The sequence below is a fragment of the Heterodontus francisci genome, chromosome 19, assembly GCF_036365525.1.
Source record: "Heterodontus francisci isolate sHetFra1 chromosome 19, sHetFra1.hap1, whole genome shotgun sequence".
Classification (NCBI taxonomy): domain Eukaryota; kingdom Metazoa; phylum Chordata; class Chondrichthyes; order Heterodontiformes; family Heterodontidae; genus Heterodontus; species Heterodontus francisci.
Window position 1 is genome coordinate 84,984,927 of NC_090389.1, and position 27,707 is coordinate 85,012,633.

Consider the following 27,707-nt stretch of genomic DNA (forward strand, 5'->3'; position numbering starts at 1 on the left):
GAAAGCCACTTGACAGGAGCCAAAGTTCCTATCGATGCATTAAGGGAGCACAGTATCAACGTCAGACAATGTGGATTTTAACCCTCTGACATTAGAGAAAGGGGTGGGCTGTTTATTAAAAGGAAGCTAAAACCTGACAGTTGCTTTCTTCACTGTCATCAGCGTTCTGTCATTTTGCCTTCACTCGTCATCCTGTGTTCCATTTTGTAACTACACTTCGAGAGAGGTTATTAGTCGTGTGACACCAAATCCAAACAGGTTTCTTCGTGTCTTCCCTTCCTTCCTGACTGCTTGTCCAACAAATAGCACTGTGCCTCCGGCCTCCACATTGGTAGAAAAGGTTCAGAGACTCAGAGCCTTGAGCTCATTACCTCGGCTGTGGCTAAGTGTGGGCGGCACTCTCGCCTCTGAGTTAGAAGGTTGTGGGTTCAAGTCCCACTCCAGAGTCTTGAGCATAAAATCCAGTGGCCGTACTGTCGGAGCTGCCGCCTTTCAGATGGGACATTAAATCAAGACAGTCTGCTTTGGCAATTCCAGTGAATTTCGGAGGCCCCATTCACGGAGGAGTTGAGGGGTTATCCCAGCGATCTGCCCGTCATTCCACCTCAGTTGATAGGTAGTTCAACTTCCAAGGGCATCACAGGCCAAGCCAACTCCTGTCCTCACGTGACATACACTTGTTCAAACTGGAACCACAAAGGGCAACTGTGGCACTCCATCCAGTCTCAGTGCAACAAATTCAGCACAAATAAGTGAACTGAACCTGGGACATTCCTGGTCTGTATGGCTCAGTATCACACACAACAAAACATCAGCAATGGCGGAACCAGTTGGTACACTATGGCCCCACAGTGGGTGGGGTCAGGAGGTTATGACCCCCTCCCCAATCATTTTGAGGTTTGCCCACATGGCTTTTGAGGACTGCCTCCATTTGTCCGCCTTGGGCCATAGGTTCAGTCTGCGAGGGTCCCCAGTTCACCCCACAGACCAGGCAAACCGGCTGTGCCCCGTTCCCAGCTTGGTCCCCTTCCTGGCAAATCTCAACTTCGACCCTCTTCCTTTAAGATATTACTTAAAAACTCTCTCTTTGACCAAGCTTTTGGTCATCTGTTCCCACATCTTGTGATTTGGTGTTTCAATTCTGTTTGATAACACTCCTGCGAAGCACCTTGAGATGTCTTACTACGTTAAAGGCGCTATATAAATGCAAGTTGTTGCCCCTCCCCACCTAACTCCCAGGAAACCCAGCAACAGGCTGAAATTGCATGGGGCCCCTTTACACACTCAAAGGTCATACACTGGAACGAGCGTCCAAGTCGTCCTTGTACCCTGCACCTCCAAGTTTGCACACCATCGCACAGAGTGCAGAAGACACCAAGTTCTCAATCCTTCCAGTTACTGGCCTGTGCTCAACTCACAAACCAGACAAACGAGTCTCAACTCAGGCAGAGGTTCGTTGGCGAAACCTGAGCCAACACCCACTTGTTAAATGAGGGGCCACTCTCTGCCAAAACTGCTCTCCCACTGACAACCTGTACAGCGAGAGATGGGCTCACCAGCCAACCCAAACTGACATCATGTACTTGGCAACTGTGCAAAACTCCCATTAGCTAATTTGACTATAATTGTAAAGGGAACCCTCTGCCAAAGAATAAATCCTATTGATATTGTTGGCTTGGTGTCTAGCTGTAGCAAATGGCTGCAGCCAAAAATCGGAGCAATTCCTCTCTCGGTGCCACAACCACACCCAAGTGCCAGAGATGAAGCGAGAGAGTGACTTCTCCAAAGGACAGACATACTCGAGGAAGCTGGAACAGATCATAGTTTGCCAAAGTGTGAGCCAACTGCTTTCAATCTCTTTGTGATCTTGATGTTATCACACTTTACACTGTCCATCTGTGCTTGTTAAACTTTTTTCTAATTCTTTCTTGGGATGTGAGCACCACTGACAAGGCCAGCAATTATTGTCCGTCCCTAACTGCCATTGAACGGAGTGGCTTGCTAGGCCATTTCAGAGGGCAGTTCAGAGTAAACCAACATTGCCGTGGGTCTGGAGTCACGTGAAGACCAGACCAGGTAAGGACGGCAGATTTCCTCCACTGAAGAACGTGAATGAACCAGATGGGTTTATGACAAATCATTATTATTAATGAGGCTAGCATTTAATTCCAGATTTTTGAATTAATTGAATTTAAATTCCCACAGCTGCCATGGTGGAATCTGAACCCATGTCTTTGGAGCATTAGTCCAAGCCTCTGGATTACTAGTCCACTAACATTACCACTATGCTTCTGAAATAAAGTTGAGTTGTGTACCTATCATAACCTCTGCATCACCAACTCGTTCTTTCACACCAAACCCTGTCACCAGGTTTCATGGAGGCACCCAAGATCACGTCGTTGGCACCAGCTGGACCTCATCGTCACAAGGCGAGCCGCCTTAAACAGTGTTCAAGTCACACGCAGCTTCCACAGTGCAGACTGCGACACCGACCACTCCCTGGTGTGCAGCAAGGTTAGACTCAAACCAAAGAAGCTGCATCACTCCAAGCAGAAGCGCCACCCGCGCATCAACACGAGCAGAATTTCTCATCCACAGCTGTTACAAAAATTTTTTAATTCACTTGCAAAAGCCCTTCAAAACACTCCCACAGGGGATGCTGAGACCAAGTGGGCCCACATCAGAGACGCCATCTATGACTCAGCAATGACCACCTATGGCAAACATGAGAAGAGAAATGCAGACTGGTTTCAACCTCATTTTGAAGAGCTGGAACCTGTCATAGCCGCTAAGTGCATTGCACTGTTGAACTACAAGAAAGCCCCCAGCAAGTTAACATCCATAGCACTTAAAGCAGCCAGAAGCACTGCACAAAGAACAGCCAGGCGCTGCGCAAATGACTACTGGCAACACCTATGTAGTCATATTCAGCTGGCCTCCAACACCGGAAACATCAGAGGAATGCATGATGGCATTAAGAGAGCTTTTGGGCCAACCATCAAGAAGATCGCCCCCCCTCAAATCTAAATCAGGGGACACAGTCACTGACCAACGCAAGCAAATGGACCGCTGGGTTGAGCACTACCTAGAACTGTACTCCAGGGAGAATGTTGTCACTGAGACCGCCCTCAATGCAGCCCAGCCTCTACCAGTCATGGATGAGCTGGACGTACAGCCAACAAAATCGGAACTCAGTGGTGCCATTGATTCTCTAGCCAGCGGAAAAGCCCCTGGGAAGGACGGCATTACCCCTGAAATAATCAAGAGTGCCAAGCCTGCTATACTCTCAGCACTCCATGAACCGCTGTGCCTGTGCTGGGATGAGGCAGCAGTACCCCAGGACATGCGCGATGTCAATATCATCACCCTCTATAGGAACAAGGGTGACCGCGGTGACTGCAACAACTACCAGAACTTTCAAACAAGCACCAAGACGTAGCTTGGCTGGTGGTGAGAAGGGCCCTCCCCGTCAGATCCTTCATGCACACCCGAAGTCTCGCCCCCTCCGCACAGTGCCCCCGCGTTGGCTGTGGTGGGGAAGAGTCGGTCGCCCACCTCCTCCTGGAATGTGCCTTTGCAAAGCAGGTGTGGAAAGAGATGCAGTGGTTTTTGTCAAGGTTCATCCCAAGCAGCTCTGTAACACAGGAGTCTGTGCTCTACGGGCTGTTCCCAGGGACGCACACCGAGACAAACATCAACTGCTGCTGGAGGACTATCAATTCGGTGAAAGACGCCCTTTGTTCTGCCCGAAACTTGCTGGTCTTCCAGCGCAAAGAGTTGTCCACCACCGAATGTTGCAGACTGGCACATTCCAAGGTCCAGGACTACGTTTTGATGGACGCACTAAAGCTTGGGCCAGCCGCAGCAAAGGCTCAATGGGGAAAGACCACAGTGTAAGGTTCCCCCACCAAGCTGGACTGAGGGGCTGGATCCATGGGAAACCCCTCGAACTGTATCGTTAATATTCTCAATTGCTGTAAATGTAAAACTGTAATTGACATGACAATTGTGAAACGGAAGGGTTGGAAGAAACTCATGACAGTATTGAAGGAAACTGATCCCCCTTGCAATGTTTGTATTTTTTGGTGCTGTTTGGAAACTGTTTGGCAATGTAATTTTTACAGATTTTTATGAATAAAGTATATTTGGGGGAAAAAAAACAACTACCGTGGAATCTCCCTGCTTAGCATAGTGGGGAAAGTCTTTGCTCGAGTCGCTTTAAACAGGCTCCAGAAGCTGGCCGAGTGCATATACCCTGAGGCACAGTGTGGCTTTCATGCAGAGAGATCGACCGTTGACATGCTGTTCTCCCTCCGTCAGATACAGGAGAAATGCCACGAACAACAGATGCCCCTCTACTTTGCTTTCATTGATCTCACCAAAGCCTTTGACCTCGTCAGCTGACGTGGTCTCTTCAGACTACTAGAAAAGATTGGATGTCCACCAAAGGTACTAAGTATCATCACCTCATTCCATGACAATATGAAAGGCACAATTCAGCATAGCGGCACCTCATCAGACCCCTTTCCTATCCTGAGTGGCGTGAAACAGGGCTGTGTTCTCGCACCCACACTTTTTGGGATTTTCTTCTCCCTGCTGCTCTCACATGCGTTCAAGTCCTCAGAAGAAGGAATTTTCCTCCACACAAGATTGGGGGCAGGTTGTTCAACCTTGCCCGTCTAAGAGCGAAGACCAAAGTATGGAAAGTCCTCATCAGGGAACTCCTCTTTGCTGACGATGCTGCTTTAACATCTCACACTGAAGAGTGTCTGCAGAGTCTCATCGACAGGTTTGCAGCTGCCTGCAACGAATTTGGCCTAACCATCAGCCTCAAGAAAATGAACATCACGGGACAGGACGTCAGAAATGCTCCATCCATCAATATCGGCGACCACGTTCTGGAAGTGGCTCAAGAGTTCACCTACCTAGGCTCAACTATCACCAGTAACCTGTCTCTAGATGCAGAAATCAACAAGCGAATGGGAAAGGCTTCCACTGCTATGTCCAGACTGGCCAAGAGAGTGTGGGAAAATGGCGCACTGACACGGAACACAAAAGTCCGAGTGCATCAAGCCTGTGTCATCAGTACCTTGCTCTATGGCAGCGAGGCCTGGACAACGTATGTCAGCCAAGAGCGACGTCTCAATTCATTCCATCTTCGCTGCCTCCGGAGAATCCTTGGCATCAGGTGGCAGGACTATATCTCCAACACAGAAGTCCTCGAGGCGGCCAACATCCCCAGCTTATACACACTACTGAGTCAGCGGCGCTTGAGATGGCTTGGCCATGTGAGCCGCATGGAAGATGGCAGGATCCCCAAAGACACATTGTACAGCGAGTTCGCCACTGGTATCAGACCCACTGGCCGTCCATGTCTCCGCTTTAAAGACATTTGCAAACGCGACATGAATTCCTGTGACATTGATCACAAGTCGTGGGAGTCAGTTGCCAGCGATCGCCAGAGCTGGCGGGCAGCCATAAAGGCGGGGCTAAAGTGTGGCGAGTCGAAGAGACTTAGCAGTTGGCAGGAAAAAAGACAGAAGCGCAAGGGAAGAGCCAACTGTGTAACAGCCCTGACAAACAATTTCTTCTGCAGCGCCTGTGGAAGAGTCTGTCACTCTAGAATTGGCCTTTATAGCCACTCCAGGCGCTGCTTCACAAACCACTGACCACCTCCAGGCGCTTACCCATTGTCTCTCGAGACAAGGAGGCCAAAGAAGAAGAACAACATTACCACTATGCTTCTGAAATAAAGCTCTTGTCTGGGAGGTTCGAACCATGTGTGCTTCAGGCCATGAAGTTTGAAACAATCAGTACAGCAGGAGTCAAGGACGGGTTTGGGTTGCCAACCCTCCAGGATTGGCCTGGAGTCTCCAGGGATTAAAGATTAATCTCCAAGACACTGCTGCAAGCAAATGCCCAGGACGAAAATCACAGGGGCATTAAAAAAAAAAGTATTGTGTTCTTTTTCTTGGAGCACATTCGTTTAATAGTTGCAAAATAATATTGGAGATGGGACAAATCGGCTGCTTGGCAGTCAAGAATCATCCAATAAAGGAACAAGAAATCGATTTGCTTCATGCTCGGTGGGAAGTCAAGGATGGACAGGTTGGGTGACCAACAACGCGTGGTTAGCGATGAGAGAACAGACGAAGAAACCTCCAGAAATTGCCAGCCCGAGGACAGATGGCAGCTGGGGTTGGAATAGATGAAAATAACTTTTCGGTGTCAAATTATTGTGCTCCAGTGAAGCGTCTTGGGACGTTTTACTATGTTAAAAGTGCTATATAAATGTAAGTTGTTATTGTGGGTTCCACCGCAATCAGTGAAGCTACTGCCAGGTTGCCTCTTGAACAGTGACATTATGGTAGCAGCCTTGTGAGGAGGCCTGGCCTAGGAGGAGAGGTACAAGTCAACCAGTTCCCCTTCATCCACCCATTACCAGCAAACTTCCCATAGCACTGCCCACACTCAGCTGTACACAATGTACAGCACAGAAACAGGCCATTCGGCCCAACTGATCCATGCTAGTTATGCTCCACACGAGCATCCTCCCAACCTACTTCATCTAACGCCATCATCAATATATCCTTCTATTCCTTTTTCCCTCATGTGTTTATCTAGCTTCCCCTTAAATGCATCTATGTTATTCACCCCAACCACCCATGCAGTAGTGGGTTTCACATTCTCATCACTCTCTGGGTAAAGATATTTCTCCTGAAATCCCCATCAGATTTATTAGGTAACTATCTTATATTCATTGCCCCGAGTTCTGGTTTCCCCCACAAGTAGAAACATCTTCTCTACATCTTATCAAACTGTTTAATAATCTTGATGAATATCAAAGTTGCCAGAAAAAGACATCCTGTCGAAGCTTTTCATCTTGCACTCATCAGGACAGATGCAAGAATGCCAAATTTCAATGGGAGCAACAATTTATACTGCACCAGAAAAGAGTGCTGATTGGTTGGCAAGTAGACACTGATTGGTCGAGGCGTTGCCATGAAGAATGCTTCAGGCAACTACTGTCCCCCATGCTTTTGTTTAAGGCGCAAAGTCCGGACATTAAAAAAAAGTGGAGACGGAGCCAGTGTAGGTGAGCGAGCACCAGGGCAAGTCAGTGCCTTCAGGAGAGGGGACGTGGGGTGCGGGGGTAACAAAACCAGGAAGGAGTGGTTGGGGGAGTGGTGGCGGAAGAAATAGAAAGCCACATATCACAATGGCAGCACAGGTTGCTTGGCAACCAGGGTACAGACAAGATAAAAAGATGCACCGGTGATCATTAATAGCTACAATCAGGAAAAGTTATCCAAGGGAGTTGTTAATTATTCATAACTTCAGGCAAAAGGAGTGAAAATGCATATTTCAAAAGGAACTTTAACATCTTAAAAGCAATTAGTTTGTACTTCTAATCTCTGAAGCCTGAGATTACACGGCGTATTTCCACAATATACCATAACTGGATCACAAAACTATCGCCGGGAGCTCAAACTGTACTTAAATAATTTTGTTTTCTTTTAATCATTGGCATCCCGAATGTACTGGGGACTGTTATAGCCAGTAAGCCATCCACTTGAAGTTATTTTATTTTTTAAAACAGGATGCTAGTTTGTTTATTAACATGATAAAAAGATGTTAATTGGAGGTTCATTACTATGCAAATTTATTTCATTCTTAATAGCGGATGTTAATTAAGACAGCATCCTGGTTATCAGTATGCAAAGAAACCTGCTTTTTTAATAAAATATATCAACAAATTATTTTTTTTCTGCCAAATTTCTTTTCTCCTCCCTTGGGTAGGACAACTCCCCCACAATTGCAAAGGGCTGTATTCTCAAGATTCACACAAAGAAGGAACTTGCATTTATATAGCACCTTTCACTCACTACCTCAGGACATCCCAAAGTGCTTTACAGCCAAAGTACTACTTTTTGCCAAAGTGCTGTTATCTTTGCAATGTAGGAAATGTGAGAGCCAATTTGCATGCAACAAGCTCCCACAATCAGCAACGTGATAGCCACAAATAAGTTGTTTTATTAGTGATGTTGGTTGAGAGTTAAATATTGGCCAGGACACCTAGGAGAATGTCCCTGTTCTCAACAAAGATCCCATGGCACTATTTCAAATCAGAGCAGGGGAGTTCTCCCCAGTGTCCTGGCCAATATTTATCCTTCAATCAACATTACTAAAAACAGATTACCTGATTATCACATTGCTATTGTGGGATCTTGCTGTGTGCAAATGGGCTGCCGAGTTTCCTACATTACAGCAATGACTACACTTTAAAGGTCTTCATTGGCTGTCGGTAGTTTGGGACATCCTACGATGGTGAACGTCATTATAGAAACACAATCTCTCTTTCTTGCCTAGAGTGTCTTCCACTGAAAAACATGCACATGCAAAGGTTGGGCTAAGACAGGACTAGGCTCAGCTGTGCAGTGATCGGGTGAACTGCCTGACTATTCCACTGTGGGGGGCACTATACAGATTAAAGCCCAACCCGGGCCCGACCCGACCACAGCCAACCCAAACCCAACCCGAGCCCAAGTCCTTTAATTTTTTTCGCGCCTGACCCGATCCGATCCGACACGAATATCATTCATCCGTTCCGGCAGCGGGCTATTCCTGCGGATGGAGTTGTGGGGAATCATGGGTAAGCCTGATCCCGTGACTTCCCGGAAGCAGCGCTGTCCAGCCCGACCCGAGCCCGAATGCTGGACTCAGAATTTCAACCTGACCCCGACACATGCAGTCAGGTCCAGGACAGGTAGCCAGGCTTCAATACAGATGTCTGGGCTTTAGAACAGTCACTGCGGTAAGTTACTTAAAGCAGCCAGGATCAACAATGGGAGGTGTCATCACAAGATGAGGATACAAGAGAATAAGGAATTGGGAAGAGGGGTTTGGGGGGAGAGATTGCAAGAAAGTTCCGTCTACTTTGACCACATAGACCAGACCAACAGAACAAAGCTGAGAAACCCCAACTTCCCTTATTAACCAATCTCCTAACCAAAGGTTGCTCTTTTCCCCAACTGAGCGTGCTCAAGTGTTGCACTGCATGAGACCCAGACTGCTTCTGTGAGCGATGGTGCAAGGCCCAGTAATAATGAGTGCTTGATCCACACTCTCTCAAATAGAGCTTTTTGTATTCATTCTCAAGATGTGGGCTGGCAAGGCCAAGATTTATTGCCCATCCCTAATTTTCCTTGACAACTGAGTGGCTTGCTAGGCCATTTCAGCGGGCAGTTAAGAGTCAACCACATTGCTGTGGGTCTGGAGTCACATGTAAGGCAGACCAGGCAAGGACGGCAGATTTCCTTCCCTAAAGGACATTAGTGAACTTAGTACAATCATATAGCTTCGTGGTCACTTTTTTAAAAAACTGGTCCCAGTTCTTTAAATTATCAAAAAACTGAATTAAGAATTCTCAAACATGAGGTGGGATTTGAACTCAATTTCTTGATTATTAGTTGGCGACTCGGGTTTACTGGTTTCACCATACCTGTTGTTAATATAAATGGCCTGATCTCCAACACTGCCCAGGATTCCCTTTCCTTTGCATTTTGCAATCTATCAGAAGAATGAGGGAACTCGTTCTTGATGCTCTCTAAACCCACCGGGACAAACAAAGCATGGGAGGGGTTGAGGGGGGAGGGATGGTGCGGGAGCTCACAATGGCATCACTCTGGGTCTGTCACTGATCAAGCCAGGAGGTCAAAGGGAACTTGAAAGGGGAGCCAGGTGGAGCGGCCTTGAGTGAGGAGGAACTAATTCCCAGCACGGCTGCAGAATCAGAGCACCAGCCAGTGCCGATCACATATGTTCCAACGATGCCCAAATAGAACTTCAAAGGGGTTTACACCAGTGACATCTGGGCCAATGTTCCAGTTGGGCCATCTTGCTTTTTGATGTAAATTAGCCACATGGTTAAGACTGTCAGACCTGATTAAACCATGAGTTACTTCAAAGACAAAGGAGATGGGGAATAGAATCCACAGCAAAAACGCACACCATTGAAGCATTAGCAAACAAGCTTCAGGTGTTGTTTAAGTATCCCATAGAATAAACGGAATATTTATTCTATAAGTTATAAAAGCTTGTGGAGCAAACTGAAGGATGAGACAGAAGGGGTTCACGAAAGACTAAGATGTCTTCAGGGAGATAAAGCAGGAAAAAAAATCCTAAATCCACCCCCCGCATCCCACCCCCCCCCCCCCCACACCCCGGGCCCTGTATGGATCTGTCCAGCTGTTTACCCAACCAGTCCTGGTGAAAAGTCAAAGGCTTGTCTCTCTCAATGCAAAGTCTGTAATACCTCTGAGAGAGAGAAAGAGAGAGAGAGAGAGAGAGAGAGACAGAGACAATCAAGAAAGCAGGGGGCAGGTGTGGGGGCCTGAGAGGGTGGGTGAAAGGGAGAGCAGGCATGTGAGAAAGAAACAGTGAACAAGGTGAGAGCGTGAGTGTGAGCGAGCAAGGTGAGAGTGAGTGAGTGAGTGTGAGCGAGCGAGGTGAGAGTGAGTGAGTGAGTGAGCGAGCGAGGTGAGAGTGAGTGTGAGCGAGCGAGGTGAGAGTGAGTGCGAGCGAGCGAGGTGAGAGTGAGTGCGAGCGAGCGAGGTGAGAGTGAGTGCGAGAGTGTGAGCAAGGTGAGAGTGAGTGAGTGAGTGAGTGAGCGAGGTGAGAGTGAGTGAGCGAGCAAACGAGGTGAGAGTGAGTGAGCAAGCGAGGTGAGAGTGAATGAGTGAGTGAGGTGAGTGAGTGAGCGAGTGAGGTGAGTGAGTGAGCGAATGAGGTGAGAGTGAGAGTGAGTGAGAGAGTGAGCGAGCAAGCGAGGCCTAAAACACAAAAACAAAAGATCAGCAGAAATAAACCACACCCTTGGGACCAATGTGATCGACAAGTAGCAAGGCACAGGCAGAAGTACGTAAACCACTACATTCTGCTCATGAACTGGGTATAACACCAGGTTACCCCACTGCTTGCAACAACAATTGAGTAAACCTCAGGTTCAGCAAACCTCCAACCACTGCAGCTGAAGAAACAGACATTTTTATCTTTAAAGCATTCAGTTTGGGAATAACAGGGTATTTTTGCATGGTACTTCCAAGCGCACCATGCAAGCTGAGTGCACTGCGACAGGATGTCAGGTGAATTTGCACTGTCAGCACCTAGTGCTCTCCCTCTTTGACTGCAGTCAAATAAAACTCTACCGATTCTTTTGATGCATCGTAAAGAGCAAGCTCAACTGCTTTCAGTATTTAACTGTTCTCATTCCCTTATTGCACGCACTCATTTTTTTAATATCCCAGCTAATCTCCTGAGATACTATAAATGGGGAGTGAAGACTTTCAGATGACTTGAGGCCAGAGAACGCAGGGTGAATAAGTGACCCTTGGTGGACAGACATAGTTCATTCTTCATTTTGTCCTTGGATTATATTTTTAACATAAATCCCTAGACACACATATAATAGAAGCTGTTGATGTAAACAAGTCACGTTGTAACAACACCATCTCATTAATTATGACTGCAGCGCCTCCAGTAGGGAGAGAGTGTAATTGCAGCGTGACAGGTTTACATAGGCATTTTCCCTTCTAATTGTGAACAATTAAACCAATAAATTACAAACACCAGTTGCTCTTCCTTTCACTGTCGATGCCCTTATTTTCAAAATGGTCACTCTACGAAGGAAATAGAAAGACTTGCATTTACATAGCACCTTTCACAACCTTAGGACCTCCCAAAGCACTTTATAACTAATAGTGTAGTTGCTGTTGTAATGCAAGAAAAGTATGCATTGTGACTATTTTCAGAAGAATGGAGAGCTCTTTACCCAGCATCCATAGCAGCAAAGAAAGTGCTCTATCCCCAGGGACAGCGCCATGCCAGCATTCAATCGCAGAGACAGAGTGGTTTCTCTGCCACTGGATCCTGGGTAAAGAACTCCCCATGCCACAAAAAAGTTATTTCTTTCACAAAACCCGCTGCCACCTTGCGATGACCTGCGGATCCCGTATATTAAGTTGTAAAAGGGCTTGATGCGTTGAAGGTTGCCTGTAGTTTGAGTGTGTTCCTGGTTTCAGAGTACCTCTTGCATATTTTACCATGGAAGTTATTTGGACCTTTCAATAAGTGTCTGTTTTATTTTTGCAGGTGTCTGTCGATACGGGTTTCCATTGTATAGCCATAATAAAAGTTTTGCATAACGGTGCAGTGTCCTTAAGCGTCCAAGATTTATTTTGCATCTCACTTGTTATAAAGCAGCACATCCTCCTGCTCTCAACAATGTAATGGGAGATCTGCTGCATCAAACACACTATGAAATGCTAGAGCATTTCCTGACCCGGATATCTTGGCCCCTCTCCAGGGCAGGAGGTAGAGTTGTAGAAGTAGCTGCCTTATCAACAGAAACCTCCCCACAACAATCGGTGCCTAACAGATGTCAGCAGGCCCCTATTTGGCCACTGGGAATGTTCATGCAGGTTAAACACAGCTCTATTTCAGCATGTTAAAATCACAACCATGCTCCTGACTGCCTGTGACGAAAGCTACGGGACATCAGTTAATAGATACACATTTCAGATAGTGCTCCATGCAAGAAAAATGTGCACAATTGTCTCCCTGCTTGAGCTAATAAACACTTCACCATTATCAACCATTTCCAACAAAACAACACAGGGTAGGCCATTCAGCCCCTCAAGCCTATTTTGCCAATCAATAAGATGATGGCAGATCTGTATCTTAACTCCATCCACCCACCTTGGCCCCGTATCCTGTTATACCCTTGACGAGGAAACTAATCTATCTCAGATTTAAAATTATGAAGTGAGATAGCATGACTGCTTTTAGTGAGGGAGCGTTCCATTCTTACCTCACCCTTTCTCTCCTCAACTGCCAGGCTTTGATTTTAATGTTAAGTCCCCTTGTCCTGGACTTCCCCACTAGGAGAAATAGATTCTCTTTATATACCCTAACAAAATCTGAAAAACCTCAAACAAATCACCCCTTTTAACCTTCTATATTCCCGGGAACACAAGCTAGTTTATGTATCACTCCTCATACTCTAGCCCTTGAAACCCTAACGTTCTGGTAAATCTGCTCTGCACTCAACCCCCCGACTGTGCCTTCCAACTCAAGGTCAGCAGTACACCAGGAGATAAAAGAACTTGCATTTATGTAGCACCTGTCCCATCCTCAGCATGTCCCAAAATGCCTTATAGTCAAAGTCGTAAAAGGGTTTTGCAGTTGCCAATTTGCACACTACAAGGTCCCACAAATAGCAGTGAAATAATTGACCAGATAATTTGTTTTAGCAATGTTGATTGATAGATAAACAATGGCCAGGACATTGGGAAAACTTCCCTGCTCTTCTTCAAAGTCGTAGCACTGTGGAACTTGAGAGAGATCAGACCAGGCCTCAGCTGAACATCTTTATCTGAAACCTCTTACAGTGCAGCACTCCCTCTGCACTAGTATATATGAACGTCTACCTAGGATGCACTAGTGTATACTAAAGAGTCATTTTTGTCAAGTAGCTCAACACCATCAAGACAAAGCAGCCCACTTGATCGGAACCCCATCTGCCACCATAAACATTCATTTCCTCCACCATTGACGCACAGTGGCAGCAGTGTGTACCATCTACAAGATGCAGTAACTCGCCAAGGCTCCTTCGACAGCATCTTCCAAACACGCGACCTCTACCACCCATAAGGACAAGGACAGCAGATGCATTGGAACTCCACCACCTGCAAGCTCCCTTCCAAGTCACACACCATCCTGACTTGGAACTATATCGCCGTTCCTTCACTGTTGCTGGGTCAAAATCTTGGGACTCTCTTCCGAACAACACTGTGGCTGTAGCTACACCACATGGACTGCAGCAGTTCACGAAGGAAGCTCACCACCACCTTCTCAAGGGCAATAAAGGATGGGCAACAAATGTTGACCTTGCCAGCGACGCTCACGTCCCATGAATGAATTTTTTAAAATATCATTTGCACAGCTCTTCAACAGTAATAGTCTAGGTTCACCCATGAAGAATGACCACCAGGATGAGGAACCAGAGCACTACCAGAATCCTCACAGCATCAGCCCAGGACAAGAGGAAAACAAAGATGTTCCAAATGAACAAAGCTAGTACTCACGATTGATGAACGCTGCAATTGTAAAACACAAAGTCGGTACTGGCAAATTTCTTGCCCGTTTCCTTGGACTTCAGATACAACTTCAGCACTCGCTTGTCGCCTGTACAAAGCAGACAGCAAAAGGATGAGTAAAAGACATAAGGCAAAGTCAAGGACATTAAAAACAATTCAAGCAATGGAAACCCATCCCTCCAGTACCCTAACTCTCCCATTAAAACCCATCCCTCCAGTACCCTAACTCTCCCATTAAAACCCATCCCTCCAGTATCCTAACTCTCCCATTAAAACCCATCCCTCCAGTACCCTAACTCTCCCATTAAAACCCATCCCTCCAGTATCCTAACTCTCCCATTAAAACCCATCCCTCCAGTACCCTAACTCTCCCATTAAAACCCATCCTTCCAGTATCCTAACTCTCCCATTAAAACCCATCCCTCCAGTACCCTAACTCTCCCACTAAAACCCATCCCCCCGTACCCTAACTCTCCCATTGAAACTCCCTCCTTCGACCTCAGCAGGCAGACGTAGCCTCAGTTTAATGTCTCATTTGAAGGACAGAACCTCCGACAGTGCGGCACTCCTTCAGTACTCCAGCAAAGTTTTCTGGCTTCTGTAAGCAAAACCACCTTATAAATCATAGAATGAGTACAGGCACCACAGTGTCAGCTAATCTGTTGGATGCAGGACAGGACTCCCAGCAAATAAAAGTCTATTTTACAGCAAACCATCTACCACTCAGCAAAATCCATTTTAACAGTCGCAAGCACAACAGAGTTTATTTACTCAGCAAACAAGAGTCGACGGAGTCAGCAAACAGAGTCCATTTTAACAGAATCTCCAGCACTGCAGCAAAGAAACTCAGGATCGAAGTTACAACAAAGTCTCCCAATAAAAGCAGGATGATTTCTCCAATAAAATGCAGGAAAGCTACAAAATACAAATTACATGTGGAAGATCAACTCCAGTCATCCCAAGGGGAGGCGGTGGTGTAGCTGTAATGTCGCTAGACTAGAAACAGAAAGCCCCAGGCTAATGCTCTAGGGACATGGGTTCGAATCCCACCATGGCAGATGGTGGAATTTGAATTCAATTAATAATTTAGTGGTTATGAAACCACAGTTGTAAAAACGCATCTGGTCCCATCTGCCATCTTTACCCGGTCTGGCCTGCATGCGACTCCAGACCCCACGGTTGACTCTGAAATGAACTATCAAACCACACCAGCCGAAGACCACCAGGCATTGACCTAAGCACCAGAAACGACTATGGCAAGCCCTGCAAAGTCCTCCTGACTCACATCTGGGGGCTTGTGCCAAAGTTAGGAGAGCTGTCTCACAGACTACTCAAGCAACAGCCTGACACAGTCATATTCACAGAATCATAACTTGCAGACAATGTCCCAGACATCACCATGCCTGGGTATGTCCTGTCCCACTGGTAGGACAGACCCAGCAGAGGTGGCAGCACAATGGCATACAGTGGAGAGGAAGTTGCCCTGGGAGTCCTCAACATTGACTCCAGAGCCTGTGAAGTCTCATGGCATCAGGTCAAACATGGGCAAGGTACACTCCTGCTGATTGCCACCTATCACTCCCCACTCCCCATCCGCCCCTCAGCTGATGAATCAGTACTTCTTCACCTTGGCCACTAATTGAAAGACGCATTGAGGGTAGCAAGGGTACAGAACAGGCTCTGGGACTTCAACATCCATCACCAAGAGTGCTCAGTAGCACCATTAATGGCCAAGTCCCAAAAGGATATTGCTGCTAGACTGGGTGGGTGGCAGATGGTGAGGGAACCAAAAAGAGGGAAAAACCTGCTTGACCTCACCAATCTACCTATCACAGATGCATCTGTCCATGACCGTATTGGTAGGAATGACCACCACACAGTCCTTGTGGAGACGAAGTCCCATACCCATCATCGTGTGCTGTGGGATAGATTTTAAACAGATCTAGCAACTCAAAACTGGGCAGTCATGAGGTGCTGTGGGCCATCAGCAGAATTGTACTCAACCACAATCTGTAATCTCAAGGTCCGGCATATCCCCCACACTACCATTACCATCAAGCTGTTGGACCAACCCTGGATCAATGAAGCGTGCAGCAGGGCATGCCAGGAGCAGCACCAGGCATACCTAAAAGAAAAATTAGGTGTCAACCTGGTGAAGCTACAACCCAGGACTACATGCATGCCAAGCAGTGTGTAATAGACAAGGCTAAGCGTTCCCACAACCAATGGATCAGATCGAAGCTCTGCAGTCCTGCCACAGTCATGAATGGTGGTGGATAATTAAACAATTGACAGGAGGAAGAGGAGGCTCCACAAATATCCCCATCCTCAATGAAGGAACCCAGCACATCAGTGCAAAGACAAGGCTGAAGCATTTGCTTCCATCTTTGGCCAGAAGTGCCGACTGGATGATCCATCTCGGCCTCCTCCCGAGGTCCCCAGCATCACAGATGCCAGTCTTCAGCCAATCCGATTCACTCCACGTGTGATCAAGAAATGGCTGAAGGCACTGGACACTGCAAAGGCTATGGGCCCTGACAACATTCTGGCAAAAGTACTGAGGACTTGTGCTCCAGAACTAGCCGTGTCCCGAGCCAAGCTGTTCCAGTACAGCTACAACACTGGCATCTACCTGGCAATGTGGAAAATTGCCCAGGTATGTCCTGTGCACAAAAAGCAGGACAAGTCCAACCCATGCAAATTCCGCCTAATCAGTCTACTCTCAATCATCAGCAAAGTGATGGAAAGGGTCATCAACAGTGCTATCAAGCTGCGCATGCTCAGCAACAACCTGCTTACTGACGCTCAGTTTGGGTTCCACCAGGGCCACTCAGCTCCTGACTTCATTGCAGCTTTTGTCCAAACATGGATAAAAGACATGAACTGCAGAGGTGAGGTGAGAGTGACTGCCCTTGATATCAAGGTAGTATTTGACTGAGTATGGCATCAAGGAGCCCTGGCCAAACTGAAGTCAATGGGAATCAGGGGCATAATTCTCCACTGATTGGAGACATACCTAGCACAAAGGAAGATATCTGTGGAGGTCAATCATCTCAGTCCGAGGACATCACTGTAGGAGTTATTCAGGGTAGTGTCCTAGGCCCAATCATCTTCAACCGCTTCATCAATGACCTTCCCTCCATCATAAAGTCAGAAGTGGAGATTTTCGATGATTGCACAATGTTCAGCACGATTCGCAACTCTGCAGATACTGAAGCAGCCCATGTCCAGATGCAGCAAGACCTGGATAATATCCAGGCTTGGGCTGATAAATGGCAATTAACATTCTCATTGCACAAGTGCCAGGCAATGACCATCTGAAACAAGAGAGAATCTAACCATTTGCCCTTGATGTTCAATGGCATTACCATCATTGAATCTCCCACTATCCACATCCTGGTGGGTTACCATTGACTAGAAACTGAACTGCGGCAGCCTCATAAATGCTGTGGCTACGAGCAGGTCAAAGGCTAACATAGAAACATAGAAAATAGGAGCAGGAGTAGGCCATTCGGCCCTTCGAGCCTGGTCCACCATTCATTATGATCATGGCTGATCATCCAACTCAGTAACCTGTTTCCACTTTCGCCCCATACCCTTTGATCCCTTTAGACCCAAGAGCTATATCTAACTCCTTCTTGAAAACATACAATGTTTTGGTCTCAACTGCTTTCTGTGGTAGCGAATTTCACAGGCTCACCACTCTCTGGGTGAAGAAATTTCTCCTCATCTCAGTCCTGAAAGGTTTACCCCGTATCCTTGGACTATGACCCCTGGTTCTGGACTCCCCCACCATCGGGAACATCCTTCCTGCATCTACCCTGTCAAGTCCGGTTAGAATTTTATAGGTTTCTATAAGATCCCCTCCCACTCTTCTGAACTCCAGTGAATATAATCCTAACCGACTCAATCTCTCCTCATACGTCAGTCCCATCATCCCAAGAATCAGTCTGGTAAACCTTCGCTGCACTCCCTCTATAGCAAGAACATCCTTCCTCAGATAAGGAGACCAAAACTGCATACAATATTCCAGGTGTGGCCTCACCAAGGTCCTGTATAATTGGAGCAAGACATCCCTGCTTCTGTACTCAAATCCTCTCGCTATGAAGGCCAACACACCATTTGACTTTTTAACCGCCTGTTGCACCTGCATGCTTACCTTCAGCAACTGGTGTACGAGAACACCCAGGTCTCGCTGCATATTCCCCCTCTCTCAGCTTATAGCCATTCAGATAATAATCTGCCTCCCTGCTTTTGCTACCAAAGTGGATAACCTCACATTTATCCACATTATACTGCATCTGCCATGCATTAGCCCACTCACTCAACTTATCCAAATCACTCTGAAGCCTCTCTGCATCCTCCTCATAACTCACCCTCCCACCCAGTTTTGTGTCATCTGCAAATTTGGAGATATTACATTTAATTCCCTCATCTAAATCATTAATATATATTGTGAATAGCTGGGGTCCCAGCACTGATCCCTGCGGTACCCCACTAGTCACTGCCTGCCATTCAGAAGAAGACCCATTTATCCCTACTCTTTGTTTCCTGTCTGCCAACCAATTTTCTATCCATCGCAATACAGTACCCCTGATCCCATGCGCTTTAATTTTACATGCTAATCTCTTACGTGGGACTTTGTCGAAAGCCTTCTGAAAGTCCAAATAAGCAACATACACTGGGTCCCCCTCATCAACTCTACTAGTTACATCCTCGAAGAATTCTAGTAGATTTGTCAAGCATGATTTCCCTTTCGTAAATCCATGCTGACTCTGTCCAATTCTACCACTGTTCTCCAAGTGCTCTGCTATAAAATCTTTGAGAATGGACTCTAGAATTTTCTCCACTACCGACGTCAGGCTGACTGGTCTATAATTCCCTGCTTTCTCTCTACCTCCCTTTTTAAATAGTGAGGTTACATTAGCTACCCTCCAATCTGTAGGAATTGTTCCAGAGTCTAAAAAATCTTGGAAGATGACCACCAATGCATCCACTATTTCTAGGGCCACTTCCTTAAGTACTCCGGGATGCATACCATCAGGCCCTGGGAATTTATCGGCCTTCAATCCCATCAATTTCCCCAAAACCATTTCTCTACTAATACTGATTTCTTTCAGTTCCTCTCTCTCACTAAGCCCTGTGTTCCCCAACATTTCTGGTATGATATTTGTGTCCTGCTTTGTGAAGACAGAACCAAAGTATGCATTTAGTTGGTCAGCCATTTCTTTATTCCCCATAATAAATTCCCGTTTCTGACTATAAGGGACCTACACCAATCTTTTTCTCTTCACATACCTACAGAAACTTTTACAGTCTGTTTGTATGTCCCACGTAAGCTTGCTCTCGTACTCTGTTTTCCCCTTCTTAATCAATCCCTTGGTCCTCCTTTGCTGAATTCTAAACTGCTCCCAATCCTCAGGTCTGTAGTTTTTTCTGGTGTATTTATATGCCTCTTCCTTGTATCTAATGCTATCTCTAATTTCCCTTGTCAGCCATTGTTCGGCTACCTTTCCAGTTTTGTTTTTGCGCCAGACAGGGATAAACAATTGTTGCAGTTCATCCGTGCGCTCTTTAAATGTTTGCCATTGCCTATCCACCGTCATCCCTTTAAGTAAAGTTTCCCAATCCGTCATGGCCAACTCGCACTTCATACCTTCATAGTTTCCTTTACTAAGATTCAGGACCCTTGTCTCAGAATCAACCACGTCACTCTTCACCTTGATGAAGAATTCTATCATATTATGGTCGCTCGTCCCCAAGGGGTCTCGCACCACTAGATTGTCAATTATTTATCTCTCATTACACAATACCCAGTCTAGGATGGCCTGTTCTCTAGTTGGTTCCTCAACGTATTGGTCCAGAAAACCATCCCATATACACTCCAGGAATTCCTCCTCTACGGTATTGCGATTAATTTGATTTGCCTGAGGCTAGGAATCCTGCAGCAAGTAACTCATCTCCCGGCTCCCCAGTGTCTGTCCACCATCTACAAGTCAACAGTGTGATGGAATACTCTCCACTTGCCAGCATTAGTGCAGCTCCAACAATAGTCAAAAAGCTTGACACCATCCAGGACAAAGCAGCCCACTTGACAGGCACCCGATCCAGCACATTCACTCCCTCCACCACCAGTGCACAGTTGCAGCAAAGTGTACCATCTACAAGATGCACTGCAGCAACTCACCAAGGCTCCTACGACAGCACCTTCCAAACCCACAAACTCTACCACCTAGAAGGACAAGAGCAGCAGTTGCATGGGAACACCACCACCTGCAAGTTCCCCTCCAAGCTATACACCATCCTGACTTGGAACTATATTGCCATTCCTTCACTGTCGCTGGGTCAAAATCCTGGAACTCCCTTCCTAACAGCACTGGGACTCCAGTGGCTCAAGAAGGCAGCTCACCACCACCTTCTCAAGGGCAATTAAGGATGACCAATAAATGCTGGCCTAGCCAGTGATGCCTACATCCCACAAACGAATAAAAAGAAATTTGCAGCAATACAGTCTCCAGGCATGAATTTGGGGGGTAGAAATTACCCCATCCCCAATCATCCCCATTGTCGCTGGCACTCGTGATTTCACTATATGCAGCTTAAATCTTAAGGAGCATAATCTTCCAGTAGAACCTCTGAATAGGACATAAGGAGGATACAAAGAGATATAGATAGGTTAAGTGAGTGGGCAAAGATCTGGCAAATGGAGTATAATGTGGGAAAGTGAAAAATTGTCCACTTTGGCAGGAAGAATAAAAAAGAAGCATATTCTCTAAATGGTGAGAGATTGCAGAGCTCTGAGACGCAGAGAGATCTGGATGTCCTAGTGCATGCATCGCAAAAGGTTTGTATGCAGGTACAGCACGTAATTAGGAAAGCTAATAGAATGTTATCGTTTATCGCGAGGGGAATTGAATACGAAAGTAGGGAGGTTATACTTCAGCTATACAGGGCGTTGGTGATATCACATCTGGAGTACTGTGTACAGTACTGGTCTCCTTATTTAAGGAAGGATGTAAATGCATTGGAGGCAGTACAGAGAAGGTTTACTAGACTAATACCTGGAATGGGTGCACTGTCTTATGAGGAAAGATTGGACAGGCAAGGCTTGTATCCAGTGGAATTTAGATGAGTAAGGGGCAACTTGATTGAAACATATAAGTTCCTGAGGGGTCTTGACAGGGTGGATGTGGAAAGGATGTTTCCCCTTGTGGGAGAATCTAGAACTAGAGGTCACTGTTTAAAAATAAGGGGTCGCCCATTTGAGACAGAGATGAGGAGAAATCTTTTCTCTGAAAGTCGTGAGTCTTTGGAATTCTCTTCCTCAAAAGGCAGTGGAAGCAGAGTCTTTGAATATTTTTAAGTCAGAGGTAGATAGATTCTTGATAAGCAAGGGGGTGAAAGGTTATCGGGGGTAGGTGAAAATGTGGAGTAATTAGTTCAGCCATGAACTTACTGAATGGCGGAGCAGGCTCAAGGGGCGAGTGGTCTACTCCTGCGCCTAATTCATATGTTTGTATGTTCTTCACCAGTTTGATGCACAGAATCTAAAAATGCCCTCAAACATTGGTTTAATGACTTGCTTCCCCCTTCTCTTCCCTAAGTACCTGTCGCGTAGTGTTACTGCTGGAAACACTGACCACATTGCTTTATTGTATGGCTCTCAAACTCATTGGCAAGAAAAGCCACACACCAAGTAATAGCAAGGGATATTCATTTACTTTACTCCCCCTTTACTAAAGACATCTGCAAGAATGATCTGTGAAGTCAAATCTCAATCTCTCAATGGCCCATCCCCCCTCTCCTGGAGCATATGAACAGAAGTGGAGGAATAAGCCAAGGAAACATCTGGGACACATCTGTACTGAAGCTTGTAACAATTTTTAAAAAAAATTATTTCTGTGTAAATATTCTACTCTGGCCCTTTGCAGACTATAACATTCATTTATGTAACTCCCAAGGCTCCTCAAAAAACTGGCAGATTGTAAACCACCTTAACCAAGATATAAAGTTAAGCCCTTCACACTCAAAACTGTGCAGAAATTGTAGCTCTAACAAATCCAAGGATATCCTACTTTGGCATCTCATTAAGTCCATGAGTCAAGACTTCCAAACCAAGACCCAAATTTTATGTGTCCATATTTTCCCCATAAACATCTTATGGACACACAGTCCACTGTACACTGCAAGGTACTAAACGCCCAAACAAGTGGTCCAGGAAAGCAGCTCAGTTTTTCCTTTTATTTTTTCATTCTCAGCATGAGGGTGTTGCTGGAAAGTCCAGCATTTATGAGCAGTGTCAGCTCACCTCACTCAGAAGACTGTGGGTTCAATTCCCATTCCAGAAACTTCAGAACATAAAAGAATTAGGCTGATACTACAGTGCAGTACAGACAGAAAGCTGCACTGTCAGAGATGCTGTCTTTCAGATGAGATTTTAAACCGTGGCCCATCTGCGTGCTCAAGTGGATGTGAAAGATTCCAGAGCAATGTTCAAAGAAAAGCAGGGGAGTTCTCCCCAGTGCTCTGGCCAATATTTACCCCTCAACCAGCATCACTAAAAAAAAAATGATCTGGTCATTACCACATTGCTGTTTGTGGGATTTTGCTGAGTGCAAATTGGCTGCCTAGTTTCGTTCATTACAACAATGACTACACTTTAAAAATTCTTCATTGGCTTTAAAGCACTTTGGGACGGCCTGAGGTTATCAAAGGTGCTATATAAATGCAGGTCTTTTGTTTTTAAATCAAATGAGCCATCAGGAGGAGAACTGAAGAGGGAAACGTGCTCAAGGTCACTGCAGCTAAAGGATGACCAGGCAAGGCCCCTTGGTGTACCAGGCTTGTCACAGACACAAGACGGTGGAACCTTGCAGACTTACCCTGGCCTCTTGTGATAGGAATAATCTCTCTGGCCGAGGGAGACCTACAGTAGATCCTCCCATCCATTAACCGACCCTCGGTCTCTGTGAAATTCTCAAAGGAACAGTTGACTCCTGTAGACAGGTCTGGGACATTGCGAGTTTGCAGAATCAACTGCAGAGAGAGAGAGAATGTGTTTAAGAACAAAGGACCAGAACATTAATAATCTAACAGAAAGCAGAGGTCCTGCTGTCTGACACAAGCAGGAATCAGAATATTTCAGAGTGACTGCTTCCCTGAACATTATCCTTTTAGCCACTCCGCTCTTCACTTGCAGATACACAATAGAGTTAGGGTATGGGTTTCATGGGCACTGATACATCACACAACTGCCAATTCTGGATGAATGGAGCTCCAACGACACTCGAGAAGCTCAACACCATCCAGGGGAATTTACTATGGGGAATAAAAAAATGGCTGACCAACTAAATGCATACTTTGGCTCTGTCTTCACAAAGGAGGACACAAATATTATACCAGAAATGTTGGGGAACACAGGGTTTAGTGAGAGAGAGGAACTGAAAGAAATCAGTATTAGTAGAGTAATGGTGTTGGGGAAATTGATGGGATTGAAGGCTGATAAATCCCCAGGGCCTGATAATCTACATCCCTGAGTACTTAAGGAAGTGGCCCTAGAAATAGTGGGTGCATTGGTGGTCATCTTCCAAGATTCTATAGACTCTGGAACAATTCCTACAGATTGGAGGGTAGCTAATGTAACCTCACTATTTAAAAAGGGAGGTAGAGAGAAAGCAGGGAATTATAGACCAGTCAGCCTGACGTCGGTAGTGGAGAAAATTCTAGTCCATTCTCAAAGATTTTATAGCAGAGCACTTGGAGAACAGTGGTAGAATTAGGCAGAGTCAGCATGGATTTACGAAAGGGAAATCATGCTTGACAAATCTACTAGAATTCTTCGAGGATGTAACTAGTAGAGTTGATGAGGGGGACCCAGTGTATGTGGTTTATTTGGACTTTCAGAAGGCTTTCGACAAAGTCCCACATAAGAGATTAGCATGTAAAATTAAAGCACGTGGGATTGGGGGTAGTGTATTACGATGGATAGAAAATTGGTTGGCAGACAGGAAACAAAGAGTAGGGATAAATGGGTCTTTTTCCGAATGGCAGGCAGTGACTGGTGGGGTACCGCAGGGATTGGTGCTGGGACCCCAGCTATTCACAATATATATTAATGATTTAGAACATAGAACAGTACAGCACAGTACAGGCCCTTCGGCCCACGATGTTGTGCCGAACCTTTAACCTACTCTAAGATCAAACTAACTACCTACCCTTCATTCTACTATCATCCATGTACCTATCCAAGAGTCGCTTAAATGCCCCTAATGTATCTGCTTCTACTACCACCGCTGGCAGCGCATTCCACGCACCCACCCTCTCTGTGCAAAGAACCTACCTGACATCTCCCCGAAACCTTCCTCCAATCACCATAAAATTATGCCCCCTGGTGATAGCCCTTTCCACCCTGGGAAAAAGTCTCAGGCTATCCACTCTATCTATGCCTCTCATCATCTTGTACCCCTCTATCAAGTCACCTCTCATCCTTCTTCGCTCCAATGAGAAAAGCCCTAGCTCCCTCAATCTTTCTTCGTAGGACATGCCCTCCAGTCCAGGCAGCATCCTGGTGAATCTCATTTGCACCCTCTCTAGAGCTTCCACATTCTTCCTATAATGAGGCGACCAGAACTGAACACAATATTCCAAGTGTGGTCGAACCAAGGCTTTATAGAGCTGCAGCATAACCTCGTGGCTCTTAAACTCAATCCCCCTGTTAATGAAAGCCAACACACCATACGCCTTCTTAACAACCCTATCAACTTGGGTGGCAACTTTGAGCGATCTATGGACATGGACCCCAAGATCCCTCTGTTCCTCCACACTACCAAGAATCCTGTCTTTAAGCCTGTATTCTGCATTCAAATTCGACCTTCCAAAATGAATCATTTCACATGATGAGGGAACTAAATGTAATGTCTCCAAATGTGCAGATGACACAAAACTGGGTGGGAGGGTGAGTTGTGAGGAGGCTTCAGGGTGATTTGGACAAGTTGAATGAGTGGGCTAATGCATGGCAGATGCAGTATAATGTGGATAAATGTGAGGTTATCCACGTTGGTAGCAAAAACAAGGCGGCAGATTATTATCTGAATGGCCATAAACTGAGAGAGGGGAATATGCAATGAGACCTGGATGTTCTTGTACACCAGCTGAAGGTAAGCATGCAGGTGCAACAGGCGGTAAAAAAGGCAAATGGTATGCTGGCCTTCATAGAGAGAGGATTCGAGTACAGGAGCAGGGATGTCTTGCTGCAATTATACAGGACCTTGGTGAAGCCACACCTGGAATATTGTGTGCAGTTTTGGTCTCCTTATCTGAGGAAGGATATTCTTGCTATAGAGGGAGTGCAGCGAAGGTTTACCAGACTTGATTCCTGGGATGACGGGACTGACGTATGAGGAGAGAATGAGTCGGTTAGGATTATATTCGCTGGAGTTCAGAAGAGTGAGAGGGGATCTCATAGAAACATATAAAATTCTAACAGAACTTGACAGGGTAGATGCAGGAAGGATGTTCCCGATGGTGTGGAAGTCCAGAACCAGGGGTCATAGTCTAAGGATACGGGGTAAACCTTTCAGGACTGAGATGAGGAGAAATTCCTTCACCCACAGAGTGGTGAGCCTGTGGAATTCACCGCCACAGAAAGTAGTTGAGGCCAAAACATTGTATGTTTTCAAGAAGGAGTTAGATATAGCTCTTGGGTCTAAAGGGATCAAAGGGTACGGGGCGAAAGCGGGAACAGGTTACTGAGTTGGATGATCAGCCATGATCATAATGAATGGCGGCGCAGGCTCGAAGGGCCAAATGGCCTATCCCTGCTCCTATTTTCTAGGTTTCTAGGACAAAGCAGTCCACTTGATTGGCACCCATCCACCACCTTCAATATTCACTCCCTTCACCACTGACGCACAGTGGCAGCAGTGTGTACCACATACAAGACGCACTGCAGCAAATCACCAAGGCTTTTCTGACAGCACCTTCCAAACCTACAACCTCTACCATCTAGAAGGACAAGGGCAGCAGATGCATGGGAACACCACCACCTGCAAGTTCCCCTCCAAGCCACAAAGCATCCTGACTTGGATCTATATCGCCGTTCCTTCACTGTCATTGGGTCAAAATCCTGGAACTCCCTCTCTAACAGCACTGTGGATGTACCTACACCCCAAGGACTGCAGCGGATCAAGAAAGCGGCTCACCACCACCTTCTCAAGGGTAATAAACACTGGCCTTCCCAGCGACACCTACATTCCAAGAAAGGATGGAAAACAATTCCTCACGGGCTCGCCTCACCAGGGAGTGCCAATGGACAATCCGGCCATCGGGACTGCAGGGAAGCCCGATCCTACTTTCATCTACTGTCCACACACATTCCCTTTTAGGTGGGAGTTACCGTGCAATGACCAGCAGCCTGAGCCCTGGCTTATTCACCTCCCTTTTCTCTATCCCACAGCTGCTCAGGCCAATGGCAGCATTTCCACTCAGACCAGCTAACGCTGCATGGACTCGAAACACACCCGAGTTTAGTCAATACGGTTCACTCTCGCCAACTGCAGAACACAAAGGCTGAGACTTTGATGGAGCACTGAGGGGTGGCTACATTGTTGGGATGTTGACATATATAAAGATATGTTGATAAGGGTAGATAAAGAAGGTTTGGAGGAGGCTCATGTGGAGTATAAACACCAACACGGGCCTGTTGAACTGAATGGCCTGTTTATGTGCTGTACATTCTATGCGACTTTGAGAGTTGCCACTTCTTCAGAGACTAGCAGGCTTGACAGGGTAGGTCGTGAGAGGCTGTTTCCCATGGCTGGAGAGTCTATTAGGGGCGGCACAGTGGCGCAGTGGTTAGCACCGCAGCCTCACAGCTCCAGGGACCCGGGTTCAATTCAGGGTACTGCCTGTGTGGAGTTTGCAAGTTCTCCCTGTGTCTGCGTGGGTTTTCTCCGGGTGCTCCGGTTTCCTCCCACAAGCCAAAAGACTTGCAGGTTGATAGGTAAATTGGCCATTATAAATTGTCACTAGTATAGGTAGGTGGTAGGGAAATATAGGGACATGTGGGGATGTTTGGTAGGAATATGGAATTAGTGTAGGATTAGTATAAATGGGTGGTTGATGTTCGGCACAGACTCGGTGGGCCGAAGGGCCTGTTTCAGTGCTGTATCTCTAATCTAATCAAATAACTAACAGTCATAGTCTCAAGATAAGGGGTCAGCCATTTAGGACTGAGATGGGGAGCAATTTCTTCACTCAGCGGATTGTGAATCTTTGGAATTCTTTGCTGAGAGAGCTGTGGATGCTCAGTCATTAAGTATATTTAAGAGAGATCGATAAGATTTTTGGACACTAAGAAAATCAAGGGATATGGGGATCAGGTGGAAAAGTAGAGTTGAGGTTGAAGGTTTGCCACGATCTTACTGAATGGCGCAGCAGGTTGAGGAGCCAGATGGCCTACTCCTGCACCTATTTGCTACATTCTTATGTAAAGCAAGCTGATGTTCATCAAGATCCCATGGCTGCATCCAACAAAGGAGTTGTCGTCGTCCT

The 27,707-nt window shown here is 46.2% G+C and overlaps 1 protein-coding gene across 1 annotated transcript in view; it reads right to left on the minus strand.

Annotated features, from left to right (window-relative positions):
* Positions 1–27,707, minus strand: part of LOC137380263 (plexin-A1-like) — a 484,672-nt gene that overhangs the window by 226,219 nt on the left and 230,746 nt on the right. Inside the window, exons 7-8 of the mRNA XM_068052142.1 lie at positions 23,039–23,192; positions 14,145–14,244 (exon numbers count right to left, since the gene is read on the minus strand). Of these exons, the coding sequence (XP_067908243.1) occupies positions 14,145–14,244; positions 23,039–23,192 (254 nt within the window). The remainder of the gene's footprint in view (positions 1–14,144; positions 14,245–23,038; positions 23,193–27,707) is intronic.